The sequence below is a fragment of the Battus philenor genome, unplaced genomic scaffold (genome assembly GCF_028537555.1).
Source record: "Battus philenor isolate CCGP_79_NKW_IND1 unplaced genomic scaffold, ilBatPhil1.0.hap1 SCAF_1, whole genome shotgun sequence".
Taxonomy (NCBI): domain Eukaryota; kingdom Metazoa; phylum Arthropoda; class Insecta; order Lepidoptera; family Papilionidae; genus Battus; species Battus philenor.
Genome location: NW_027181661.1, coordinates 4,670,197 through 4,693,901, shown reverse-complemented (window position 1 = coordinate 4,693,901; position 23,705 = coordinate 4,670,197). Strand labels below are relative to the sequence as shown.

The following is a 23,705-nucleotide window of genomic DNA, read 5'->3' as shown; positions in this document are numbered from 1 at the left end:
TTCCTTCATACAATAAACATGACATATATATAATCTTACTATATAGGAAAATTTATGTATATAAAAATAGTGAATATTCATTTTATAAATGTTTGTACCGAATCTTTAAAAAACATATACATACACAAAACATATATAAATACGCGGTATGTTATCTTTGTGTGGTGGAAAATAGTTTGTAGTTTTTATATATTTTCGTCTATTGTACGCAAAAGGTGTTATTGAGAATCATTTACAAGTAAAATAAAAGTAAAAAATTTGGTACGAAAATTAAAATAACTAAGTTAAAATTAATTGTGAATCATGCTTTAGAAAAACTAAACAATTGTTATTAACGCCCGGCTATTGATAGAACGAGTATCGGTTCTGTATTAACTAAATAATATAAGCATTCGCAGCGTCCTTGGATTTAAAATTAAATATGATAATAATAAAAATATTTATTTTAAAAATGAACATAACATAAAATGAATTCTTAAAAAATCAAATTGAATATAAAATAAAAAAATAAATCAATGAAGAAATTTAATAATAAAAACCATCAAAAGGGTGAAATGAAATTAAATTTAAAATAAAGCAAAAAATAATTAACTTAAAATATAATAAATAAGATTGCAAGGTAAACAGTTTGGACGCAGCTCGAATGGTTCCTCAGTGTTAATTTTAATGGAACTACACAAAGTTTACCAGAACTGTCGAAACAGAAAATCTAGAGACGAAGTAATTACGGAAGTTGCATTAGCTTTTCCATTAACTGTTTGAAATAAATTGCGATTTCAAAAATAATGAATATAAGGATCGAATGTTTAATAAAATAATGACAAAACTAAATACAATAAAAATACGATAATTGATAAATCCCGCATGTATGAAGGAAATCTCTACCGCTTTACTTTTTCTTGCCCGAATATCTTAACAAGGTTTTAATACTGGGTAAATGTAATCTCAAGGGACCATTTTGAAGAAAATAGATCGTACAGTGAAAACAATTTAAACATAACAAACGTAATAAAGTATATTGCCGACGGCTTAGTGCAAAATTATGATTGTTTTAATTAGTAAATAAATTTAGAAGTACTCATTGAAACACGAGCACGCAAATAGTAAAAAATCATCGGGAAAAGTGCAAAGTAAATGCGAAGCGTAAATAAACTCACTAATATTTTTTTAAACATTACGAAGTCACGGTAAAACCGTATACTGACTGTAAAGAAATACCAGAATGACTGTCATCATTAATAAAACCGTTAAGAAGAGAAGTAATTTCTCTATTAACTGTCTCTTTGTAGTTTCTTCAAATGAGATAGTAATTTTGATAAAGGAATGTGAAAATGTGATGTGATAGAAGCGTATGGTTGCAGTGGGAGCGCCGTGCAGGAGCGATGAGACGGACGGGCGACGAAAGGCAGCAATAGCCGCTCAGTCCTCCCTTGCTCCGGCCGTCCTCGATAACGCTACCCGATCTTAATGCTAATCATTTCCCCTTTATGTACGCCCAGAAAACAGCTGATACTGCAAGCAACCACAACAAACAGTGATTAAAATCAAGGCACGAACGGCCGGAAGACGTCGACCCCCGCCCGCCCGCCCGCTCCAAAAAAAAGCTCTAAACTACACACGGTACGAGCCAGTAAGCGACGAACTAATGCAGTCCACACGCAGACTATGCTAAACAAACATGACTATGACTGAACGACTAAATGACTACACACGCCGGCTGATTGGACCGCCGCGTACGGTAAATAAACATGTACACAAACCTAAATGTGCGACTAGTGACGGCTAAGGAAAACAATAAAGAACTAATTTTATAAATCATAGCAATTGAATGAAAACGTACGTTAAAATATAAAAAAAACTGTAAAGTTAAGTAAGAAACAATTACGTGAAGATTTCACGGTCCCTGGATCACCTAAAGCTGTTTTTAAAAATTGTGTAATTTTAAATAAAATAACTAGTTTCCACCTTTCGACAGATACAATAATGTAACATAGAAATTAATATATAACTTAAATAACTATATAATAAAGAAGAAACTATTTCGCTGTAAATAAGTTTAATTGTAATAAATATTTATATTTTCAACACAGGAACTGTCATTGTTGTGTCATAAAAGAAGAAATTAAATTAAAATGTTATCGTTAGTTATTTGTTTTGAAAACTCGTGAAATATTTCACGTCTTAACGTCAAACGTGGATGCAGTCAAGGTTAATAAATTTAATTTTTTTTAGGTTCGAGTCCAAATTGAAAATTACGGATAAAAATAATAATAACATATCATGGTTGAACGAAATTATTGGAGGTCTGCTATTATGAGTGAATAATTTTAATATTGCGTTTTGTAATTTGGGAACAAATGCATTGGAAAAATTAAAAATAAATAATTAAGCTTTCTCAATCATACCGCACTTCAGGGAAAGTATATTTTTTGGCACAAGTTTGTGAGATATTTAACCATGTTAATCGTTGAGTAAATCATATTTTTATCAACTATTCCAGGTAATTTTATCGTAATTTTAGTTCCTAATTTAACACCATATCACAGCACACCATACAATGGTTAGATGACGAGTCATAGGTAATTTGGAAAAAAATACACAAGATTTTATATTTATTATTCGTTTGTTAAGAGGTGGAAAAATTTTCTCGATGTTTCAGATTTTTCGAAGGGATGATATGTTCTGTATTTAATTTAAAGCTTTAAGTGTTTCCCATTTCGTTTCCAATCTTTCACACACATGTAAAAGTAATCGATGTTTAATTATTAAAGCAACATATTAATCGTTTCGTTAAAGTATGAACAACCTTTAAAATACATAGAACTAAACACAGGTTTTCTAAGAAAGTAAATGCAAATAAATTTAAAACGGTTTAACGTAACAACATCAAGGTAACTACACAACACAAAGGGATCGGACGGGGATCGTCGTCGTTGGATTTGAGTAAGAAAAATATTTGCTGAATGTCGATGAAGATTCCCCATGGCCGCTTTGAAGAAGAGTTATGAAGTGATGAGAGATTCGGTGGCGACCTCGTAATTTTTCGAGGTGGCAAGCAGCGCGTTTAACGTGTGAGTGTGATGTTGAGAGAAGGGCATTTTCGGACTGCCATGGCGGTGTGTTGGAGCGCGCTGTAACCGGCTGCTGTAGCACTTTGGATGGCGCCGAGCGGTGCGTGTGCGTGTGCCTGCATGCTGTGGTGGTGACCTATGGGGAGGTGTCTTACCACGCCGCTGCTGATCTGCTGCAGTATGCCCGAGCCCTGGGATCCGCCGAAAGCAGCCGACGGGCGGCGCGAACGGATCGACTGCATAGATGACGTCAGCAGGAACGGCACGCTCGACGATGTATTCGGCATGGAGCCGCCCTATATTCCAATAGCAAAGATTTTAAAACCGCGCTATATTTATATGTCCAAATACCAAACAAGCAAGGATGGTATATTTATAAAAGAAGGAACAAAATGTTAAAAAAGGGACTATTATCTGAGGTAAATTCTTATGCTCGTCTTTTCGATTAGCTGGGAGAAAGAGAAATGAAAATATTGGGAAAAAATTGTATATAACAAAATGTTATTCGATTTTGGCTCATCCGGTATTACAGTTAAATTTGTATCTGCATTTCAGATTTACCAATTTTAATTCAAAAATTTAAAAATAAACTCTTAAATTCGGGATGCATTCAGGATCTTAGAGAATATAAAGTATATAGTATATATATAAAAAATACTTTACTTCAATAAGCGCAAAATTTGAATCATTATCTTCTCTGATTTATTTTCAAAAAGTTATCCTATATTTAGTCAACAGAATTCCATGCTATATAATTAAGCTTCACACAATATCAAACCAAGCGTTAAGAGAGTCGGCGTAAGCACATAAATAATTAACAAACGATGATTTTTAATTCAAACACCGGCCATACCTTTTCCTTATCAGCGATTCGCAACTTCTACGGCATGCTAAAGAGTACTCTGTTCTCTCAGTCTTATTAAATATGAATAAAGTTGGTGTTTATTGTATTAAAATGTTGCCCTCGTGGTCGAAAGTAAACTTTTGAAGGAGATATACCTCACCCTTTTAAATCCTTTGCACCTCTAACCCATCACCCGTCTATAAATATTTAGATATATTTTTTCACTATTTTTTGGAGTTAGTAGTCTAGTTTCCAACTAGTTGCGAACGTGAAGACGTAGGTGCATGAGGTAATCTACATCTAAATAATAGTAATTAAAAATACATATCTACAAATTTTCTCGATTGTAACATGACAAACGTTTCACCATACCTACGAGTTCGTGAGTTTTTATTTCTTAAGTCCCGACTTTGTAAATATTAAATATTACGTCGTATGAGAAAATTTATTTATAATTTTAATACTGCAGTGTAGTAAAAAATAAGTGAACATATTTCATGTTTTGTTAGCAAGGTTTTATTTCGTAACACTTTTATCTTCGATAATCCATGCAGTTACATGTCGAAATTTATTTATAATAATTATTACTACAAAATTTTATTTCCATAACCTTCAAAATTACAATAAAACCCACTGCGTGATTTGTTAAGCAGTAAGGTTTATTACTCAACACTAGGCACAGCGCTTATTGTGGAGACAATTACATTTGAAATAATACTTTGAATTGGGTGCAGCGTTATATTATATGAAAATTTCAAACTTAAATTGTAAAATGATATTTTAAATTCCCCGAGCTAAATAGTTTGTAATTTTGTTAGGTACAAAATATTTGGCAACATCTTGGCGAAAGTTCATAGAATGTAATGGTTAATTAAAGAAAGTATAGAACGAAGTCCAATCCACTTCTGAAACGAAAAACATGTAGAAGAGAGAATACTCACGATCATGCTCCGTGCAAGCTGCGTAGAAGAACAAATAGCAACAGTAAATGAGACAGCGATGTAAACGCGGCTCAAAGCCTCTGTTAGATGATGTGAACTCGCTCCGTTTTTATTTACTTATAACATTGACGGACGTTTTTCTCCATGTTTACAAGCGATCTTTGGCGCGGTAGTAAATATTTGCAACGTAAATTTGACATTTTGCGTCAACATTCATTCCGCATCAGTTCAGCTTGTTTAAAGTTTGTTTAGAAAAAAAAATGAATTTACTATCAGTTTGCCGAATTACAGAACCAATTGGATACGGGTAGAAATTTGGAAGACAACACGGAGTCAACGAAGGTAAATGCGAATGTAAATGACAACACGCAGTAGCATTCACATGATGCGGTGATATCTACTTCTTCTTGAACAGGACGGATGCATTTCACGAGGCGAGCCGCTCATGCAACAATTCGCAAGATTCGAGCATGCATCATGTCTTTTTATCTCAAGTGTTTTGACTCGATCACACACGAATAGATGTGACAGCATTGATGTAATGTGATGAGTTGACTAATGATCAGACTAAGTTCGCAGCGTGTGATATAAACGCCAACCAGGTTCGTGCAGATGTACGAATGAAATGATGGTATGAGCGATGAGGAGTTATCTCTCCCAGTCGGTTTGGGAAGAAGACACGACCACAGAAGAAGACAAACCACATAGAACACAAAGCCGTTCAAGTCGACATTCAACAGAGGGTAGAGCAACAATGCTCCGTCAGGTAGGCGCACGAGATGTTCATCACTTACGACAGCGTGCGAGGTCGCCGGTACGGACAGGCTCGAGCCTGAACCACCTCGTCCCCTGATCTGGTATCCCTGCCAACACAACACCGTCACATGACCGTGATCTCGGGTACCATCTAACATCGCGGGATATCATTTTAAACGACCGATCTCGTTATTAATTTAAATTCACTCGACATCTGTGACACAAAGACTATATTTCGTCGTTCTACTTACGGTTGGCGGTGAAAGATTCACGGCCGAGGCCCGGCGCTCCTGGGGCCCGATGCTCGAGTGACGACGGGTCGGTAGTCCAGAGGTGGAGCTTCCTCCTGGGGTCCCACCGGGGGACGAGGCGCAAGATGGTGCAATGCGAATCTTAGGGGTCATGAGAGTGTTATCTGACAAACGACGGTTCGGGAAAGCGTTTCCTACGCGCAAGAAATTGTTATCGTTGTTTGACGCGTTGTTAGAACCAAAGAACCACTGCCCGATTCCTGTACCTGAGGGTGCAAATGCGATTTTAGTATTGTTACACGTACGTATTTTTAATTACAGTTTAAGAAGAATCAATGAAGTATATCGATGGGTTTGCAGTTCATTTGCTTTAAAATATAATGAATCGTCATCGCCCACCTGTCTAACCAAATTATAAATTACATTCATAGTAAATATTTGAAATAAAAAAACATTTTTACAGTTTTGATGTCGAGGATTTCTTAAACATTCTAGGACTTTTAAAATCGGCATTGATGTATCTTAAAGGCCATGGTCACGTTTCAGAAGTTGCTTCTTACAATGAATGTATTTTATGAACGGCTCCATGTTATCTAATTTAGGCTAATAAGTTAGGGTTAGGCATGGTTAGACTGGCGGACAGAGATAATTCGCTGATTTCTTAATGCAGACTGTTTGTAGTAAGGAAGGTTTATACCCAGCGAGAACTTGCTCTTGATGCCACTGATGCTGCCTGTGTTGCTGTTGCTAGGCCCGCTGGCAGAGTTCTTGCGGGCCATGTTTTCGGCGCTGGAAGTCTTGCGCTGCTCAACGCGCAGGTTTGGTATATTGAACGGCGGGGCGTTCATGTTGTCAGTGCTCCTCTGGTGGCGCAAAGAACGGTTACGGTCTGGGCTAGCAGACCAGTCCTTGTCCGGTTTCACCTTGTGGCGGTGAACTTGATCGATGTTTTGGAGCATGTCATACAGTATCTAACGAACAACATTTTTGTTTAATTTCATTCCATTATTTATCTATCTACGCAAATAAAAAACCTGTCATCAAATTTATTGTCAAGTGCAAAACTTGATACCAGATTGTTAAATTCATCTAATTTTTTTTTCGAATTTTCTTTAAAAAATACTAAGAAAATATTTAAAAATTCTACCACTTACATTAAAATACGCACCATTTCTTTTGTTTTTTATACAAAACTAAAGAGATAAAGCCGTGTCTAGTTGTTAAAATTGACCTCAATCAAAGCCAGAAAAGTGGTACCCTAGCGGTAAAGGATTGACACTTGCGATGGTAATGCAATCTTATATTATTTACATTTTGTGAAATAATTATATAAAATTGCCGCTGCAGACAAAACAAATTTTTAGAAGATGAGCAGCGGCGTCTTTATTATGGTTTATCTTCCAACAGATATCTTGAGGGAGTCCTATACCTTGCTATAAGCGGGTTGAAAGAATGATGTCGGAGGCCATTAAAAAAAGGTATTGGTTTGTAAATAAAAAGTATTCGTGTACCAAAATGCATTAACATGAATATATAATTACATTATTATTAAAGTTTTGTACGAATTATAAAATTTATTTATCATAGATAATGTTTTTTTCATTCGAAATTGATAACAATCAAGATCATCAACTCCTAACTTATTATCTTTTTTAATATGAGTCATTAAATCAATATGAAGTCTGTCGTGGTATATAATTATTTGGATTATTTTTTTAGTTTCTAATATCAAAAAAGTAGAAAATCCCAGCGGGTTTGAGAGTGCTCTAGGAGTATTTAATATTAAGTTCGCGTTATATATTATTTAAGAAGTGCAAAATAAACAGTCAATTAAAAAGGGGTGATCTGCTGGACAGTTTAAATTAAAAATATATTAAAAATGGCAGTTCTGCTGAATTTGATTTAAAATATTTGTTAATAACAAAATTAGATGCACATGTTTAAGAATTTTAGTATGTTTATTTATGATATAGATTATAATTTGTAACTAAAAATAAAATTTAGACTGGCAACATTTTCAGTAGAAATGTTTAAAAGAAAACTATTTCCTCGAAAAATGTAAAATATTTTACATTTCCTTTATAAATGCGACGAAGTTTATTCCGAATAGGGTAGCATAAAACCGTGAAAAGCTGTTTTTACTTTTTATTTATTAAAAGCTGCATCTTTTAACGTTTTGATGTTTACTTGTTGAGTACACAGCAACAAATTCAATATTTTATATCTTTTGCTTTGTTGTTAATATAAAAGTTTACGATAACCGCGTTGTAGTACTCTGTACGTCTTCACAAATTAACAGCTTTCCATTGGCTTCTTAAATTTGACGTAATTTTCATACTAAGTTTTATACACTTTTTGCACAAAATTTAACAATAACTATACTATCTAAGACAGTAATTATTCCGAAGAAACAGAAAAATATGGTCGTATATATTGATAAAATATCGCATACAAAGGTTATATAAAAATAAAGTTTTCATTGGCAAGCTCTTAGTCGTTTTAACTAGCCACAGAGAAGACTGGACCCGGGAGGAACAGGAATGAGGAGATCTGTAGACAAACGACACCGCCCAGTGCATGATGAGCATGTTGGGATGGTAATCGGTGGGTGGGGGTGTGGAAGCCTATCTCCAGCTGTGAATATCCTACGGCTGAAATAACAATGATGATAATGATAAATTACCTCCATCAGGCTAGCGAACTGCTCGGCGTTCAGCCCCGGGTTAACGGTTTGCGGGGCAAGCGATGGAATCATCTGTTTAGCCATCACGTTGGTGTTCAAACCGAATTTCCTTTCCAACAGCATTGACTTATAAAGTTCTGTAATCAACATATTTTTTAAAAGAACGCTCTTTGCATATATTTATATCGCGTCAGCGTTTTCAATTATTGAAATGTAAATTGAAGAAGAAATTAATTCGCCACAAGCATTCGATCAAATTTTCTGAAATCGCTGAGCATAAAAATGGTCAAGTTAAAATAATGTTTTGATTTCAAACTCATTAGCTAGTTTTATTTCTTTTACAGATTTATTACAACTATCGATATCGATTTATCATTTCGCATTTTGTTATCTGTAATATCTAAAATACAATAAATTTCGCTTCAATAATTGAAATACTGTAATACATTGCATAATAAATTATTTACTTAAACTAATTATAGTAACACGCTGATTCATTTTCATTCATGACAACTATACTTACTGACAACCCGATTCACAATGTCCGGGTCAGTCATTCGCATAGCGAGAAGTGTCGGAATGACGTTCTCTATAACATCGTTGCGTTCAAGTCTGCACATGATTTTTTCGAAGAAGCCAAGGACCAAGCTGATGATCTTAACGTCACCCGGATTCTTCTCCAGCAAGACCTTTACTCTGCCCATTACAATATTTTGCAACTGACCGTCATCGAGGTAGTCAGAGATGTTTTGCAGAGCAATAAGCGAAGAGGTCTGAAAGATGATATAAATATACAGTATCTACTCAATAAATGTGTTAATATCTTATGTTTTAATGTAACCCATACCTGGACCTGATTGTTGTTGTTGTCCAGAGCTTCGAAAAGCACAGGCAAGATGTGCGAATGAACGTCTTCGGCCTGGCATTTCTTCAAGATCAGATGCAAGTTCTCTAGGATCGTTACAGACGCCTGGACTGTCTTCGGAGAGCTCATAAGTGTCCTGTGGATATCACTATAATACCTTTCTATCAAATCTTTTAACAAAGCGCCTATAAAGAGTGCGAAACGAATGAATCAAAATATATCCATCGTGTTCGTTATTATCGTTATCTTTACATTCATTTACGAGTAATTAATTATTATTTGTAACGTAAATTATGCGTTCGTGTCATATTTATAAAAACAAACCTTTAATGTTCATTGTTTGGTCGTATTTACGTTATCGTTCACCAGGGCATAAATATATTTTATGCCCAGATTTTTAGACAAGAAATTAATTTTAACAGATTGGGGAAGACACGCGGTGACAAAAATCTCCCATAGAATTTAATGTTTTTTTAGGTTCTATCTAAGCACGTTCAAAGAGGTATGAATTTTCCTATCGTTGATTTAGATAAATAAATTCGGAACTAGGATTCAACTCGCTTATTGTGTATGATTGTAATTGAAATTAACTTGCACATTGAATAGACACAGATTTACTCATTTGTAAAGTAAAGAGTGTTTTGTAAAATCTCCAGGTGGATGTGACTGTAGCGTCAATATTCACTATAAATTTTCAACATACAATGACATTAAACTGTTATCAATCTGTTAAAAAGAAGTAAATTAAAAAAAATACTGATTATACTGAAGTTGCTTATAAATAAATATAGGTAAGGGTAAAATAATTTAAGAATTATATAAAACCCTCTTCTGATAGGAACGAAACCTGTGTCAACCACGTGGGCTCTGTAAGGATTTATCTAGAGAAGATCACGATGTCTAGCCATATGTTATGGCTAACATATAGGTGGATTTCCACCTATGCTAGTTACATGCATCATATATAAGTAGGTGATTTTCTTTCAGTAGAGAATTTGTTAATATAAATTAATGAGTATAGTAATTTAAATTTAATTTTGTAATTCTATCTATATGCAATATGTGGTTATTGTAATGATGTGATAAAGAAAAATATGCTTAAATACTTACCAGTAGATCCTGGATAGGCACAAATAAAAAGATTAACATTAATAAATAATTAAGATAAAATATATTTTTTTTCCCTGAAACCTATAATATAATTAATTTAAAAAAAAACATATTAGTTGTAGCAATATTAAATTGTTGCTGTCAAGTTTTCTCCAATGATACCATTTGTGATGTAAACAATACTAATGAAATCATAATGCTTTCTATTAGATTTAATCACAGTTATTGAGCGCGAACTGCGCCATAAATGCGAGATACTCGTATATATTAAGTTCTATGTGCCATTCTACCAGGCTATTTTTCGCGGTTATAAATTTATTGACAGATTAACTTTATTCGATTAGTTAACATTCAGTGAGTTACATTTGATAAAATCCTCGTTTATATAGAGTGATAATCTATTTATTCATATACTTTATTGGAGATAAACAGTAACAAAGGGCAGCAAGAGAATGCATAATTAGAAATAAAAAATTAGACACAATTGTTATCTTAAAAATATCTCTCTTAGAACATTTAATGAATCTAAGTCAAACAATAACAAAACAAATTAAATAGGTATAAAAGCTGTAACGTTTTTGCTGACAAATATAAACAAAAATATTCACGTTTTTAAATCTTTAACACACGTAACAAATAAAACTGTCTATTATAACTATTATTTCCTGTAAAGCTTACTAAAGATGATGAAACGTCCGTTAAATTATGTTCAGTGTTTTTAAAAACCTTAGTATAGGCATCTTTGCAGTATTGTATATGCAATAAATAGTAACAAAAATTAGTTTACATACAAAAAATAACTACCTCTGGAAATGTTTTTTGTCGTTAATAAATTGGTGACAGATGTGAATACAATGGTAAACAGAAGTTTTATTTTTATACATGTCGAACAGAAAAACTACAATAAGTAGTGTCAAGACTCTTTTACGGGCGCACAACTGTATAGAAGGAATAAATGAGCTTTGAATTGGCAAAAAGCGAGCAGAAAGCAATACTTGATATTTTTACTTTAGGGTTAAAATAAACTCCCGTTCAGTTAGTAGTTCTTATGAGCTTTATAGTATAAGTCAAGGCTATTAGCAGAGCTTTCGACCGCACATCGTCCAATAAAAGTTTTCATTGTATTGACAACGAATTACTATAAATCTTGAGTGTCTTTAGAGAGTAGACCTTTATATACAATAAGACTGTAAACGTCCCCAAAGCAGACGACGACAAATCGTCAGTTAATAAAAAAGTTGACAATCGTTTTTTATACATGTTGTGGTAACAATTTTCAATACCCGTAATGTATTTCACTTGGTTCGTAATAAAAAAACTTACTATATACATTATTATATACATCTGTCACTTTTATCGCAAAGTTTAGTATTTTTATTTATTGAAAAGATCTCAAATTGTAGGATGATATCGTAGTAGTAATATTGTTAAATTTCTTCCTATTATTGATTTGGATGATTGGGTTTTGAATTTTTTTAAAAGATTTACTTACTTAAGTGTCGGGAGCACGTAGTTCGCGAACTCATCCGCCGTTGCCTCGTTCGTGAGCCAAATTATTGGCTGCAAAACTGAGCAGAGAACCTCAGCAGTTCTTACTTCAAGCTGCAGGGCAGGCCATACGTGTTGCCAGCGTAATTTCTGTAAAATACCTCGACTAAGCCAAGCAGCAAGCTACAATTGCTAATAATATTATTAAATTACCCGAATCTTACTCGACATAGTTAACAGAGGATTTTATTATACACTACGGACAAACCATTTGACCTCTGTCTTGCCTGATGTTAAGAGGTTACGAGGTCTACGACGCTGTATGCTTGCTTCGTAGAAACCTATTCACTTTTGACTTGAACAACCCTCAAGTTATAGTTTGCTGGAAACAACGACGTCGGTAGGTCGATCCATACCTTGACTGTTCGCACTATTAAAAGTATGATCAAAACGTTTAGTGCGGGTTGAAGGAATTTCTAACGTGTGTGGACGTTGTGAATCTGTGCGTCTTGTTGTCCAACGGAAGAAAGCTAGTGAAAGAATTAATTAATGTAACTTAGATGCATACTCCAAAATGCAGTCTAAAGAATACCGAAGGGCTGGCTATTCTATTCTATTGTTTCTGAAGATGTTAATGCTGTTAGCTCTGAGGCTTTTACAGCTTCATCGGTACTAAGTTCACGGAGCGGAAGGGTCCGTGAACTAGATATAAACTGGCAAAATTTTTGCCGTTGTTTCTAGCCTTAAAGCTCGACGCTCATCAAACCGTTGTTATTAATAAACCTCTTTGCTCGTTTGTGTATGGATTTTTATGTTTCAAGCTAATGTTTTCTATTTGATTTCTTACACATAAATAAGAGTGTTATTATTATATTCATAAATACAGGGTTTTATTTTAAATAATAAAATGGTTTCCAACAGACTACCGCATTTGGCACAGCCAAAAATTAAAGAAATCACAGACTTAAAAAATCTCCTATATAATAGCACAAAAATATTTTTGTCAAGCTACTTTAAAATTTTATCGTATATAGCGTCAAACAAGTCGATTACAGCCATAAAATTAAAAATACGTGACGTAAAAAGATTCGCCATCTTGTTAAACGTTGCTGGCTGTTTTGGTATGTTGTCCATTTCAATTTAATTCGAAGGATGTCCATATTAATCCATTCTTTTATAATGACTTCAGAAACAAATTAATTATTCACATGTATTTAATAAATTTATGGAAATTATTTTCATTATTTCAAGTGTATATTCACAAACCTTGGGTATATACGGCAACGCGTCAATAAGCACAACGCGGTAAAAGTTGGCTTTTTGGTTTGGATCCTTCATGGTAATCACATCCAAAAACTGCATAGCCTTGATTGCCGGTTCGCTCTGGCACCTATTAAAAAAATGACAGTCGAAAATTAATTTTAAATGAATTTGATATGAATAATAATTTTTGTTAATTGAAAATGTATTTTTAAATGTTACAAGGAAGCTTTTATGTATTTTGGTTTAATAATGTAGACGACATCGTTTTTTTTTTAATTCGTGTCAATATGATTATAGAAATATTTAAGTAATCTCAAAAAAAGAATAAAATTACAAAACAGTACTCCAAAAATAATTTCTAATGTATTCATATTTCATTTACTTGAAATATTTGATCAACGGCAGCAGCTGCGTTGTTGGGCGCGGATGCGGATCGCGCGAGAGTAGACGCAGAGTTGCCTCTTGTAGAGCAACCGGCACGCGTTGCAACACCGCATTCACTTGGTAATCCAACTACATAACATAAAACTTACATTTAAATCTAATAATAAGTTAATGTTATATTTAATAATTAAAAAAAAAACAATTAAAAAAAGAGTATTTCAGTTTATCTGACGTCATGTAACTGTTAATGTATGGTTCTATTACACGATTCTATCAATTATTGAGCCCAAAACTGTATAGTAGAACTTTGAACCTTATTATAAATAGATAAACTTCAATTTTGTTCATTCAATAAACTATAGTATATACGCATTGATAATGTAATGCCCACAGTAATTATTATAACAATATAAACTTAAACTTTAAACAGTAAAGGCAAATGGCTGCTATGTGTCATAATTTTTCTTAACATGAATACACTGTAATATTACCAATAACTTTAAATAAAATCACCGATTTATTAATGTCAAATTTCTCAATGTAAATTTTCCTTCACCATGACAATATTTATTTTGAGAAAATATCAATCAAGCTACATTCCCAAAAAGGTATTCGGTTTTTATTCTCAGGGGCATAAATTCGTCTTCACCTGTCGAATAAGTCTGTGTTGTAGATGTAGACAGTAACGAAAGGCATTGATCACATAGTATTAAGAAAGCTCTCTTGACAGTTATCATTCTTATTGTTTTAGAAAGAGTTGGCATAACGTCGCCGCGTTATAAAACTTTTGTTTCAAACGTTGAATACTTTGTTATATATAAACAAGTCTGGGTGTATGCGAAAGATTGTTCCGGTTCTTAAAATTCAATTTTTCGTTCAAAATATTGACATCGAATTTTGGCAATTGCACTCAATTTTCAAGCAATTCATGAATATCACGCTAAAAATTGTTGGCGTTTTTCATTTGTTGAAATATGAAAACCAATGCGTGCCGCAAAAGCATTTTTAGACAAAAAAATCTACATGGTCACGTATTCAACGAGTATTCATTTGTTGTGGAATATTTGACGAGCTAAATAGCATCCGTATTAAATTAACAAACTGCATACTTTTCGCAGGTGCTATTACTCAATTAAACCAGAAATAACTTATACATAATTCTGGTAAGCATTTGAATCGCATTTTCATTTCAGGCGTAAGACAAATTTGTTACAATTATGAGTTCCGATCACAGATTTCTCTTTAATAAATGAACTTATGAATAATGCTGGAACTTACTGAAGTTATAACTAATTGCGGTTTGACGTTAACTGTGAAAGTTGGGTGCTAAAAGTTAATGCTATGAAACTTTAATACACGAACATCGCTAATTAGATTTATCAGTACACGTGTCTATATGTTACAAAGAAAAGAATTTTAAATAAACATATCGGAATTTCAAATGCCTTTTACTATTATTTTTCTGTGCTGAGGATTACGTTTGAACACCGTTTGCGACATCGGTTTCTCATCTATTTATTTCCACATTACCAAAAGACTAACAGGTGTTATAAGGTATCGTCACGAGAAACGTGGCCAAAATATCAGATACGGCATTCATATCAGATGAGGCATTCAGGTTACAAGCATCAGGGTATAGACGACAGTCAAGTGCTCTAATACTCCAGATCTTGTAATATTCTTATGTATAAATAAATAAAAATTTATAGTCAAATGTGTAGCAAAACGCAAAACTCGAGAACAGGTCGTTGCAAATCTTCGTTGCGTCGCGACGTAGATTCTAATTGAGAGAAGTATAAACCGCAGAGTCTACAAAAACAGGTTAGGATGCAATAACGAAAAACGTATGTGATACAGATTAAAACATTATAATGGAAATGTAATCACGTTATTTCTATATTTCTAGAAATTAAAACAGTTTGTAAACAATCATTGTTTATTTCTAAGATTTTAATTCAATTTATTATATATCACTATGATATACAATTTTTTTTATTGTTCTGCGACATGGATAATAATTTTCACAGTACGAAGTCTCTCTGGACATTTAGTAGTTTTATATTTAAATAAGTTATTAAATAAATTTAATACTTACAGTATCCATCTGCCTCATGTATAAGATCGGGTTGTTGGCCGCCTGTATCAAAGACCTGCCGCTGTTGAAGACGGAGCAGATCACGAGTCCGAGCGAAAACATATCGGACAAGATGTTGCACTGTCCGTTGGTTTGCACTTCAGGGGCTGTTGAAGTTTATTGTAGTTAGATGTCAAGTACTGCATTAATCTCGCTGGAAGTCGATGAATGCAAGCAACGCAAGAAATGTCATTGTGGTAATTTTTGAGAAAAGCCTGTGCTTTATAGTTTTCGTCTATAAGCTGTTATGATGATGAAGCAATTTATTTTGATGTGAATATTTAAAAGTATCAACGTAATTCAATTATTTCAATCGATCAAGGTGAGTTTTGGATCTCTCGGGCACACTTGAATAAAAACGCTGAATGTATTGTAGCCGGTCACTCTTTAAAGCGTACGCCTGAGTATACCTTAGATTTTGGGGGCGTTTCAAGACGGTTAAATAAATAATGTAGCGGGCTGAACCAGGTATACTGAATGAATTCACTAGTTTAATAAAGAGGTTTAAACTTATCGCTTTTAGCGCGCAGCCCTTCGCTATCATGATCAATTGAATGTATATTTTTGAACCGGTAAAATAATTATACCATTTCAACTAATAGCAGTATATTCAATAGATTATTTTTAAGGTCCGAGAGTGTAGAGATGAGTTAGTTCAACTAGGTTGATCTAAGTTAGCCATTGGTAAGATAAAAGAGAGAATCAAACCATGAACGAAGTCGTTGATAGTTAAAGCACTATTAAGATTAAAAGAAGAAGAGTAAAAGTTAGCTTAAGTGAGATCATAGTCTTAATCACAAGCAATACTGGAATCGGGAGATCGCACCGATTGTAATAATATCGGTGTCGAAACACAAAACCTTTGTAAAAGACTAACTAACCAATTAACCACACGATACATAACTAAAGTGTTGTTAATGATGCGATGTGATCTATATACCATCGTCGTATTATAAAATTCTTTTTAACAATAACTACTACCCATATCCACCCGCATATGTAGATTGTCTGAAAACTTTAAAGCTTTTGATGAAATTTAGAAACAAATGTGTAAGAAACTGTTTTATTTTTTTTTCTTTTTCATATTAAGGACTAGAAAGATTAAAATAAATTTACATACCCGTGAAATCCAGATTAGGCTGGCATAGCTTCGCGATCTTGATGGACCATGGCTGCACCGGGATCATTTCAGTAGGATCATGGCTCATGATGTTTTCTGTTTAACATTCAAAGTATTTTATTAATGAAATAAATAAAAAACAGAATTGTGTTAAAAAAATTCGAGTAAATTTCTCATTTGAATTTATTAATATCATCAATCAAAAAATATTAATTAAATAAGCAAATAAAATTCCAGCGACCTATTTCAATAACATTACTACCAACGTTAAAATTCCATCTCTGTAATTTTATTAAATTCGTAATAAACACCAGAGTACTGTGATTGTACCTCAAATTCCATATTTTTTTATATTTGAACTTTTTATCCACGAGGAATATTTCATGATCATTATAATGTCTTTTTCTATTTCATTATTTGAGCCATTTTTATATATGCCCTGTTCATTGTAAGGAGTTGCTTTCCAGGGTTTTCGAATGTCTCATTTCTATACCACTTGTAAAGGCACTACAAAAATCACTTACATTACAAGTGGAAGCTCACTTATGCTTACACCAGTAAAGACCGCAGGAAAAAACATTTTCGTATGTTTTTCCTTTGTGTATATAATCACTAGACAGACAAATCGGTTTATTTAATTTTAAGTTAATTTCACTTGTATCCTGGTTTCATTAAAAGTAGTGGTTTATTAACATATACCTATAAACGTACGTGCTATCTGCACGTACGTTTATACATGTCTGAACATACACGCAGAAAATATGTCTAGAAACATAATGTTACATTTTAAATTAATTGTTCCACTATACATCTGTACTTTATGAGCTTCAGCTTGTTCGAAATAATTGAATCTGATTGAATTATTCAATTTTACTAAGCACGGATTACATGACAAGAGCTTCGCAAATATTAAGTGAATTTGATACAATTTCAAATGTAATTAAAATTTGATCCCCCGTTTAATCAAGATTAATCAACGAGGGACGTGCAATTTCTCCAACATATATCTATGTACGTGTATTCTTTACACAGGTTAGGCCGTAAAATAATTTACATAAGCTTTTTTAAATAACTTCTTGATATCAAAGCTTTATGAACTCCATGGCTTGGTTCTAGCAGGACAGGCCCGCTTGTTATACATCTAATACCGGTTCATAGGTCGTGCGAGATATTTTCCTAAGAAAATTCTTATCAGAGGTAATATTGAGAAGGAGCAAAGTAAAGAGCAGTCTTCTGCAACTCTTCGAAAAAACTTGCAGAGAAAATATTGAAAAATAATGGTTTGAGAAAAAATAGTTACGGTTAATAGTCAATAATAATTTGCAGGCGTGTTTTAGAAAACGTTCAGGGTTGTTTAGAATATTGTTTCCGAAGACCTGGACTGTCCTGCCTGGACATCTTGAGTAAAATACACTACTATTTTTTTTAATAAATATAAATAATCATCAAAGTACGACATGTATTTTTAACGTTTTCAAAAGTGAACTTTATCACAGTATATCATACAAACTGTACTGTTGTGTAGATATTTAGGTTGGTTAAAGATTGGTCTTGTTTAGTCCTGGTAAATACATTATCATGTCATACAAAATAAAAAAGATTAATGGAATTTTGTTTTACATTTAAAAGACAGATGTCAAGAAAGTTAAAATGAGAATTATATTACCTCAAGCAGCCGGCAACCATTGGCAATACTAAAAATTTGGCACATACTTTGTAACGATACAATACATTTCAAGATTTTTACCTATATTAAGCGGGAAGGATCATTTTTATTTGAAAGAGTACAGTGTTTTCACTTATAATTTTTTTTAATTTTTATCAATAATTTCGGGGCTTAAAAAAATAATTACCACGACGTCAATACCCTTAATTTCTCTCAATGAAAGAATTTCAACGATTCTCTGCGAATATATACTTATTTGTTCACGAAAATTTATAACCGGCCATGCATTTAAATACGGCATCATTACCAAGTAATGTGTACAGAGCAATTAAATATTTTCCAAATGAACCAGATATTTTAATTTACGAAAATGGATTGTAAAAGGTTGGCTGTTTTAATAAAAAAGAGTATTAATTGTCTCTTTGTTTAACATTAGATTGTAATATGAATCGACTTTATTTTGTTATGAATTTTCTTCGTCTTGAATTTTAAAGAGAGCCATAAGTGCCGGGTTACTGTTGTTGCTACCGCGATTTTATGGGGTGCGTAAAGTAAACGCGAATATTATATATGCTCGTGGATAAAAGACTCCTTCTAGCTAGGTACTAGCTTCGTAAAAGGCAATTCCCCGTACGTGTACCTTATAAATAATTTACATTCAGCTGCCTCGGTTACATGCTCTGTAGTCTCTGAGTGGCGTATAATGCTTACCGTTTTGCTGTTTAGTGAGATGAACAAGTAGAGAGCATATCATATAATAATTCGCTGCCTCCGGGGTATAAAATGGCAAAGAGGAAAATTTAACTTTTTGACAAATTAATATTATATTTTTTTATAACATCAAGAATACTGCGTACTTTTCATCTATATGTTTTGTATAAATACTTTAAAATTTAAGAATTTTAAAATTTTAATGTTATTTTACTAATACGATTTAATCACATTATAATGGATATACGAGCCAACCCCTGATTATTTTAAACAGAAGCAATGCTGAAGTTTGTACTGACAGTTTTTATTCCCGCTTTCCGAAGTGGTTACACATGACATTATTGTAGCCAGCCAGTATCAAGCGACTAAATGGAAATTAGATTTTTCCTTTAACTCGAAATACTAAGCTTATAATGGATGTGAATGAAGGGGCCCCCCTTTAGGTCTTAGGGGCCTTTCCGCTATGTAACTCCATGGAATGTTCGACTAAGAGATCTAAAAGCTCGGTGGCAGTAGAGTGTTGCGGTTCGAGCCGTGGTTCCTGAAAGAACCATCGAGTGTTGCCGCATAAAACAGATTTTGGCTAAAGGAAATCTGCGGTCTACCTTCTCGAATCCACGGCAACTACAATAATAATATAACTACGATAAAAATAGATTAGCACTAATAAAATGTAATCATAATTTGCTACTTTTTCCCCGCAAAGCTTGTAAATTGTTATACTTCTGAGAGTAGGTTCTTAGTGTTTCTTTCTAGCGAGATACTGTTGACTTCACGCTATTACCGATACTTATTCAAATCACTGCTATAGTAAGCGGAGTTAAGGTGATGTATTCATAAGTGAAGTTGCGTATTTAATATTATAAATTAGTTTATAATGCTGCTCTGTTATATAATTTCATCTAGGACAAAAAAGAAAATAGATCAATATTTATAGTGTAAAATAAATATTCTAGCATTGGAGTATCGTAACACCTTTGCCGTAGACTTGTATAGATCGGTATATGAACAATAAAAAGAGCTAAAAAATATCAGTACTGAAGTAAAATTAGTAGTCTAATCGCATCCCTTTTTAAAATGTACTAAAAAGATAAGATTTTTCGGAACCGATATGATTTTTAATTTAATAAAGGTCTTGACTGATAATAAAAATAAAATATTAATAAATGGAAAAAGAATAAAATTTTACCCACTAACGTAATGTATATATAAATAGCGTTTAATTTGTTTTTTTTTTATTCTTTTAATTAATGTACTCACCCACAAACTCCAGCCCGAACAGCTTCCATGTGCCGCGTTTAGTGACTATTATCACTTGTGGGTTCACATTGCGGTGGATCTGGCGAACCGTGTAGTGCAAGAAGTGCAGCGCCTCGATGATCTACAACAAAAGTGTAAATTTATCCTAGGCTCCTTCATATAAATACAATTAATTCATAAATTCTTAATGTAATGCTGCGAGATCGAGATCTTTTCTTCCTTCTGGATCTAAATTAAAAAGTGATGCGGGAAATTCGTTAAAGTGGCAGTTTGTGCGTGACGTAACGCAGACGCCTTAAGAATCTGTAGTGGAGATCATGTCTCGGCAGGCGCACTAGTCTTGTGCCTACCAGGTCGAAAGCAAACCCTATCAAGGTCGTCCGAAGACGCAGGATGCAGGCTTCAACCTACTGTAAATCTTTGCAGAGGAATATGTCTAGCTGTAGCTGTATTACGGCTAAAATGATGACGGTGATAATAATGATAATATGAAGAAATGTATTTTATTTTATATACAATAGGGAGAAAAACTAGACGACTAATGTTTTAGGAGATGAATCTTAGTAGCATTTTTTATTTATTTAAAATTCTTCATTGTACACTATAAACAATTTTGTATACATTGTATAAAATAAACCAAAAGTTACAATGGGCGGTTTTATCACACTAGGTAAGCTCTTACAGACAACCATAGCATGGAATAGTTAGAAGTATAAATAATGGGCAATTAACGTGTACGAAATATAAATATATATACATACATATAATATAATATAATATAATATAATATAATATAATATAATATAATATAATATAATATAATATAATATAATATAATATAATATAATATAATATAATATAATATATTATAATAATAAATAAATACATCAAACTGATTTGGATCGCACTTGCCTTAGAAAGAAACAGAGCAAGGAAATGTTATGAATTGACGGATAAATAATCATAGATCTATTCAATAGTTCTTAACCATTTTATTAAACATATGTATTGACTTTTATTTTTAATCAATACAGAAGAAAATTTTATTACAGTTTATCGTTTAATTATTTATATCGCATATTAAAATAGTAAATAATGATAAATAAATTATAAAAACTATTGTATACTTTCAACTTTCTTGGAAACTATCGAAGACATCTGCAAACAACTAAGGAAGAGAGGCGGATATTAAACGTAGGAAGGTATTACGGTTCGAGGAAAACGTAGAGCGCAAGTAACCCATATACTATAATAGAAACAGAACAGAGACAAATGATACATAAATGAACCAATGCCTTTAGATAATTAATTACAAGTTTATATAACCTCTCTCTCTCTAATTTTTTCACTTCTCTTTCTGTAATTTTTCTAAGAAATTGTTATATAAGTAATATACAACACGTGACACGTGCTGTTATCTTTTTTCTTAATATCCGGTCACTGTTCATCTTAGTGGAATTAATATTATATTGATTCCGACAGTTCAAAGTATTTTAACACCGAGAGCGTTTTATCTCAATATTTTAGTAATTATACTCGAGGACTCTCTTGGCAACCTCATAATTTTTTTTTTCATTAATTGCCAAAGGTATTCGCGTTCCACCAGTGTTTATGCTTTTTTCCGTCAACCCTCTTCTCGCCTCGCTTTCCTAAAGCGCGGTAAAGTGATTTCGGTGTCGACGATTTTTTAATCGGACGATTGAAAACCAGCCAAGCACTTAGGTTAGTTAGGCGAACAAGCTACAAAGTGACTGGATGCAAGACTCTTCAAGAGGTTACGAAATTTTTGATGTTTTACATAATGTTTCCTCGAGCGATAAGAACAGGCGGTCTTATATATATCTTATCTTGTACCATATAAAATGTTTCTTCTTTTCTCCATTTATTGTCTACGAAATACAAAAAAGTGTTGATAAATAAAAAATAAATGTTGAGAAAGGTTTCGTATGCAACATTGCTTCCCTATCAGCCAGACCACAAGCGCTTACGATTTTGTTAACTATTTAAACAATCCGTTATGAAACGTCCGAGCCATGCTTCAACTTCCCAGAGTTGAAGTTTATTAATATTTTATTACAATAATCTTAAAAATTACGGGAGATTTGATCGAATATTTAAGTCCAGTCGTAAACAAATTGTGGATCCTGGTCAAGAAAATCCAACAAGATCTTTCTCGATCTTTAGTAGCAGTAGCGACTGTACTTGCTTAGAAAAACGCACGTGCAACCATTGTCTCTTTCTGTATAAGCGTTATGGCGTGAGAGAAAGTCACACGGGCCTAATGGAATCAGGAGCCCCGTGCTTGCTCGAAGACGGAGTCGTCATTGCACCGGTCGCTTAGTCTCCGTCGACCTTTTAGTCCGATTTTCTTAGAATAATATCGCTATGATATGCCAGGGCTTAAACTCGGGAAGGCAGCAACACTGGATGGTTTCATGTCGCTACGGTACAACAAGTAGAAAATATTTCCACAGAAAGCATTACAAAAAAGCGGTCTAGACGATGTGCTTTTAGTGCTCAACTAATTCAAAGTTAGTGCAGTAATGCAATGCAGTAAATGCTGTATATGCATGAGAAACAGCGTCCAAAAAGACATAACTTTCCAGTTAAAATAAAGAAATACTTTGATGCCTAACATATAAATGTATAGAATTTGGGATAAAATTATTTCTAAAATTTCATTTAACATCACTACATCAAAGCCAATAATATTGTATACGATTTCGGTCGGCTTTGTATAGTCAAGCCGTTGATGTAATTTAGAGAATCCAGTCAAAGCAAATGGAATTGTAGCATTGCAGTAATTTCAGTGGTTTTAATGTAGAACTGATATCATCTAGATATGATTCTAAATCGAAATCTTGAATGTTATTATAATATAAATTATACAAACCAGGTAACTACTCTAAGGTTTTCTATCTTAAGGAAAACAAATTCTCACAAATGTAAAGCGTAATAATTTAAGGATATAAAAGTTTAAATTTGCTCAATATATAGGTTACACAGACGAGACTAGAGATTTCATCGAAAGATTCATCAATGAAGCTAAAAAGGTAACCGCTGCAAAAAATACTGGCGTACAACCTAGAGATGACAATTTGAAGTAGTATGTACAAATAAGTAGTAAGTTTATAAACAGGACATTTTTAGGGCGGCGC

The 23,705-nt window shown here is 33.2% G+C and overlaps 1 protein-coding gene across 1 annotated transcript in view; it reads right to left on the bottom strand.

The window, feature by feature from the left end:
• Nucleotides 1-1,485: 1,485 nt before the first annotated feature.
• Nucleotides 1,486-23,705, bottom strand: part of bma (SCY1-like protein bma) — a 45,345-nt gene continuing 23,125 nt past the window's right edge. Inside the window, exons 4-17 of the mRNA XM_068771164.1 lie at nucleotides 20,548-20,668; nucleotides 16,911-17,006; nucleotides 15,752-15,897; nucleotides 13,655-13,785; nucleotides 13,276-13,399; nucleotides 12,014-12,159; nucleotides 9,394-9,547; nucleotides 9,070-9,319; nucleotides 8,547-8,683; nucleotides 6,576-6,834; nucleotides 5,864-6,123; nucleotides 5,651-5,719; nucleotides 3,227-3,367; nucleotides 1,486-1,512 (exon numbers count right to left, since the gene is read on the bottom strand). Of these exons, the coding sequence (XP_068627265.1) occupies nucleotides 1,486-1,512; nucleotides 3,227-3,367; nucleotides 5,651-5,719; nucleotides 5,864-6,123; nucleotides 6,576-6,834; nucleotides 8,547-8,683; nucleotides 9,070-9,319; nucleotides 9,394-9,547; nucleotides 12,014-12,159; nucleotides 13,276-13,399; nucleotides 13,655-13,785; nucleotides 15,752-15,897; nucleotides 16,911-17,006; nucleotides 20,548-20,668 (2,061 nt within the window). The remainder of the gene's footprint in view (nucleotides 1,513-3,226; nucleotides 3,368-5,650; nucleotides 5,720-5,863; nucleotides 6,124-6,575; nucleotides 6,835-8,546; nucleotides 8,684-9,069; nucleotides 9,320-9,393; nucleotides 9,548-12,013; nucleotides 12,160-13,275; nucleotides 13,400-13,654; nucleotides 13,786-15,751; nucleotides 15,898-16,910; nucleotides 17,007-20,547; nucleotides 20,669-23,705) is intronic.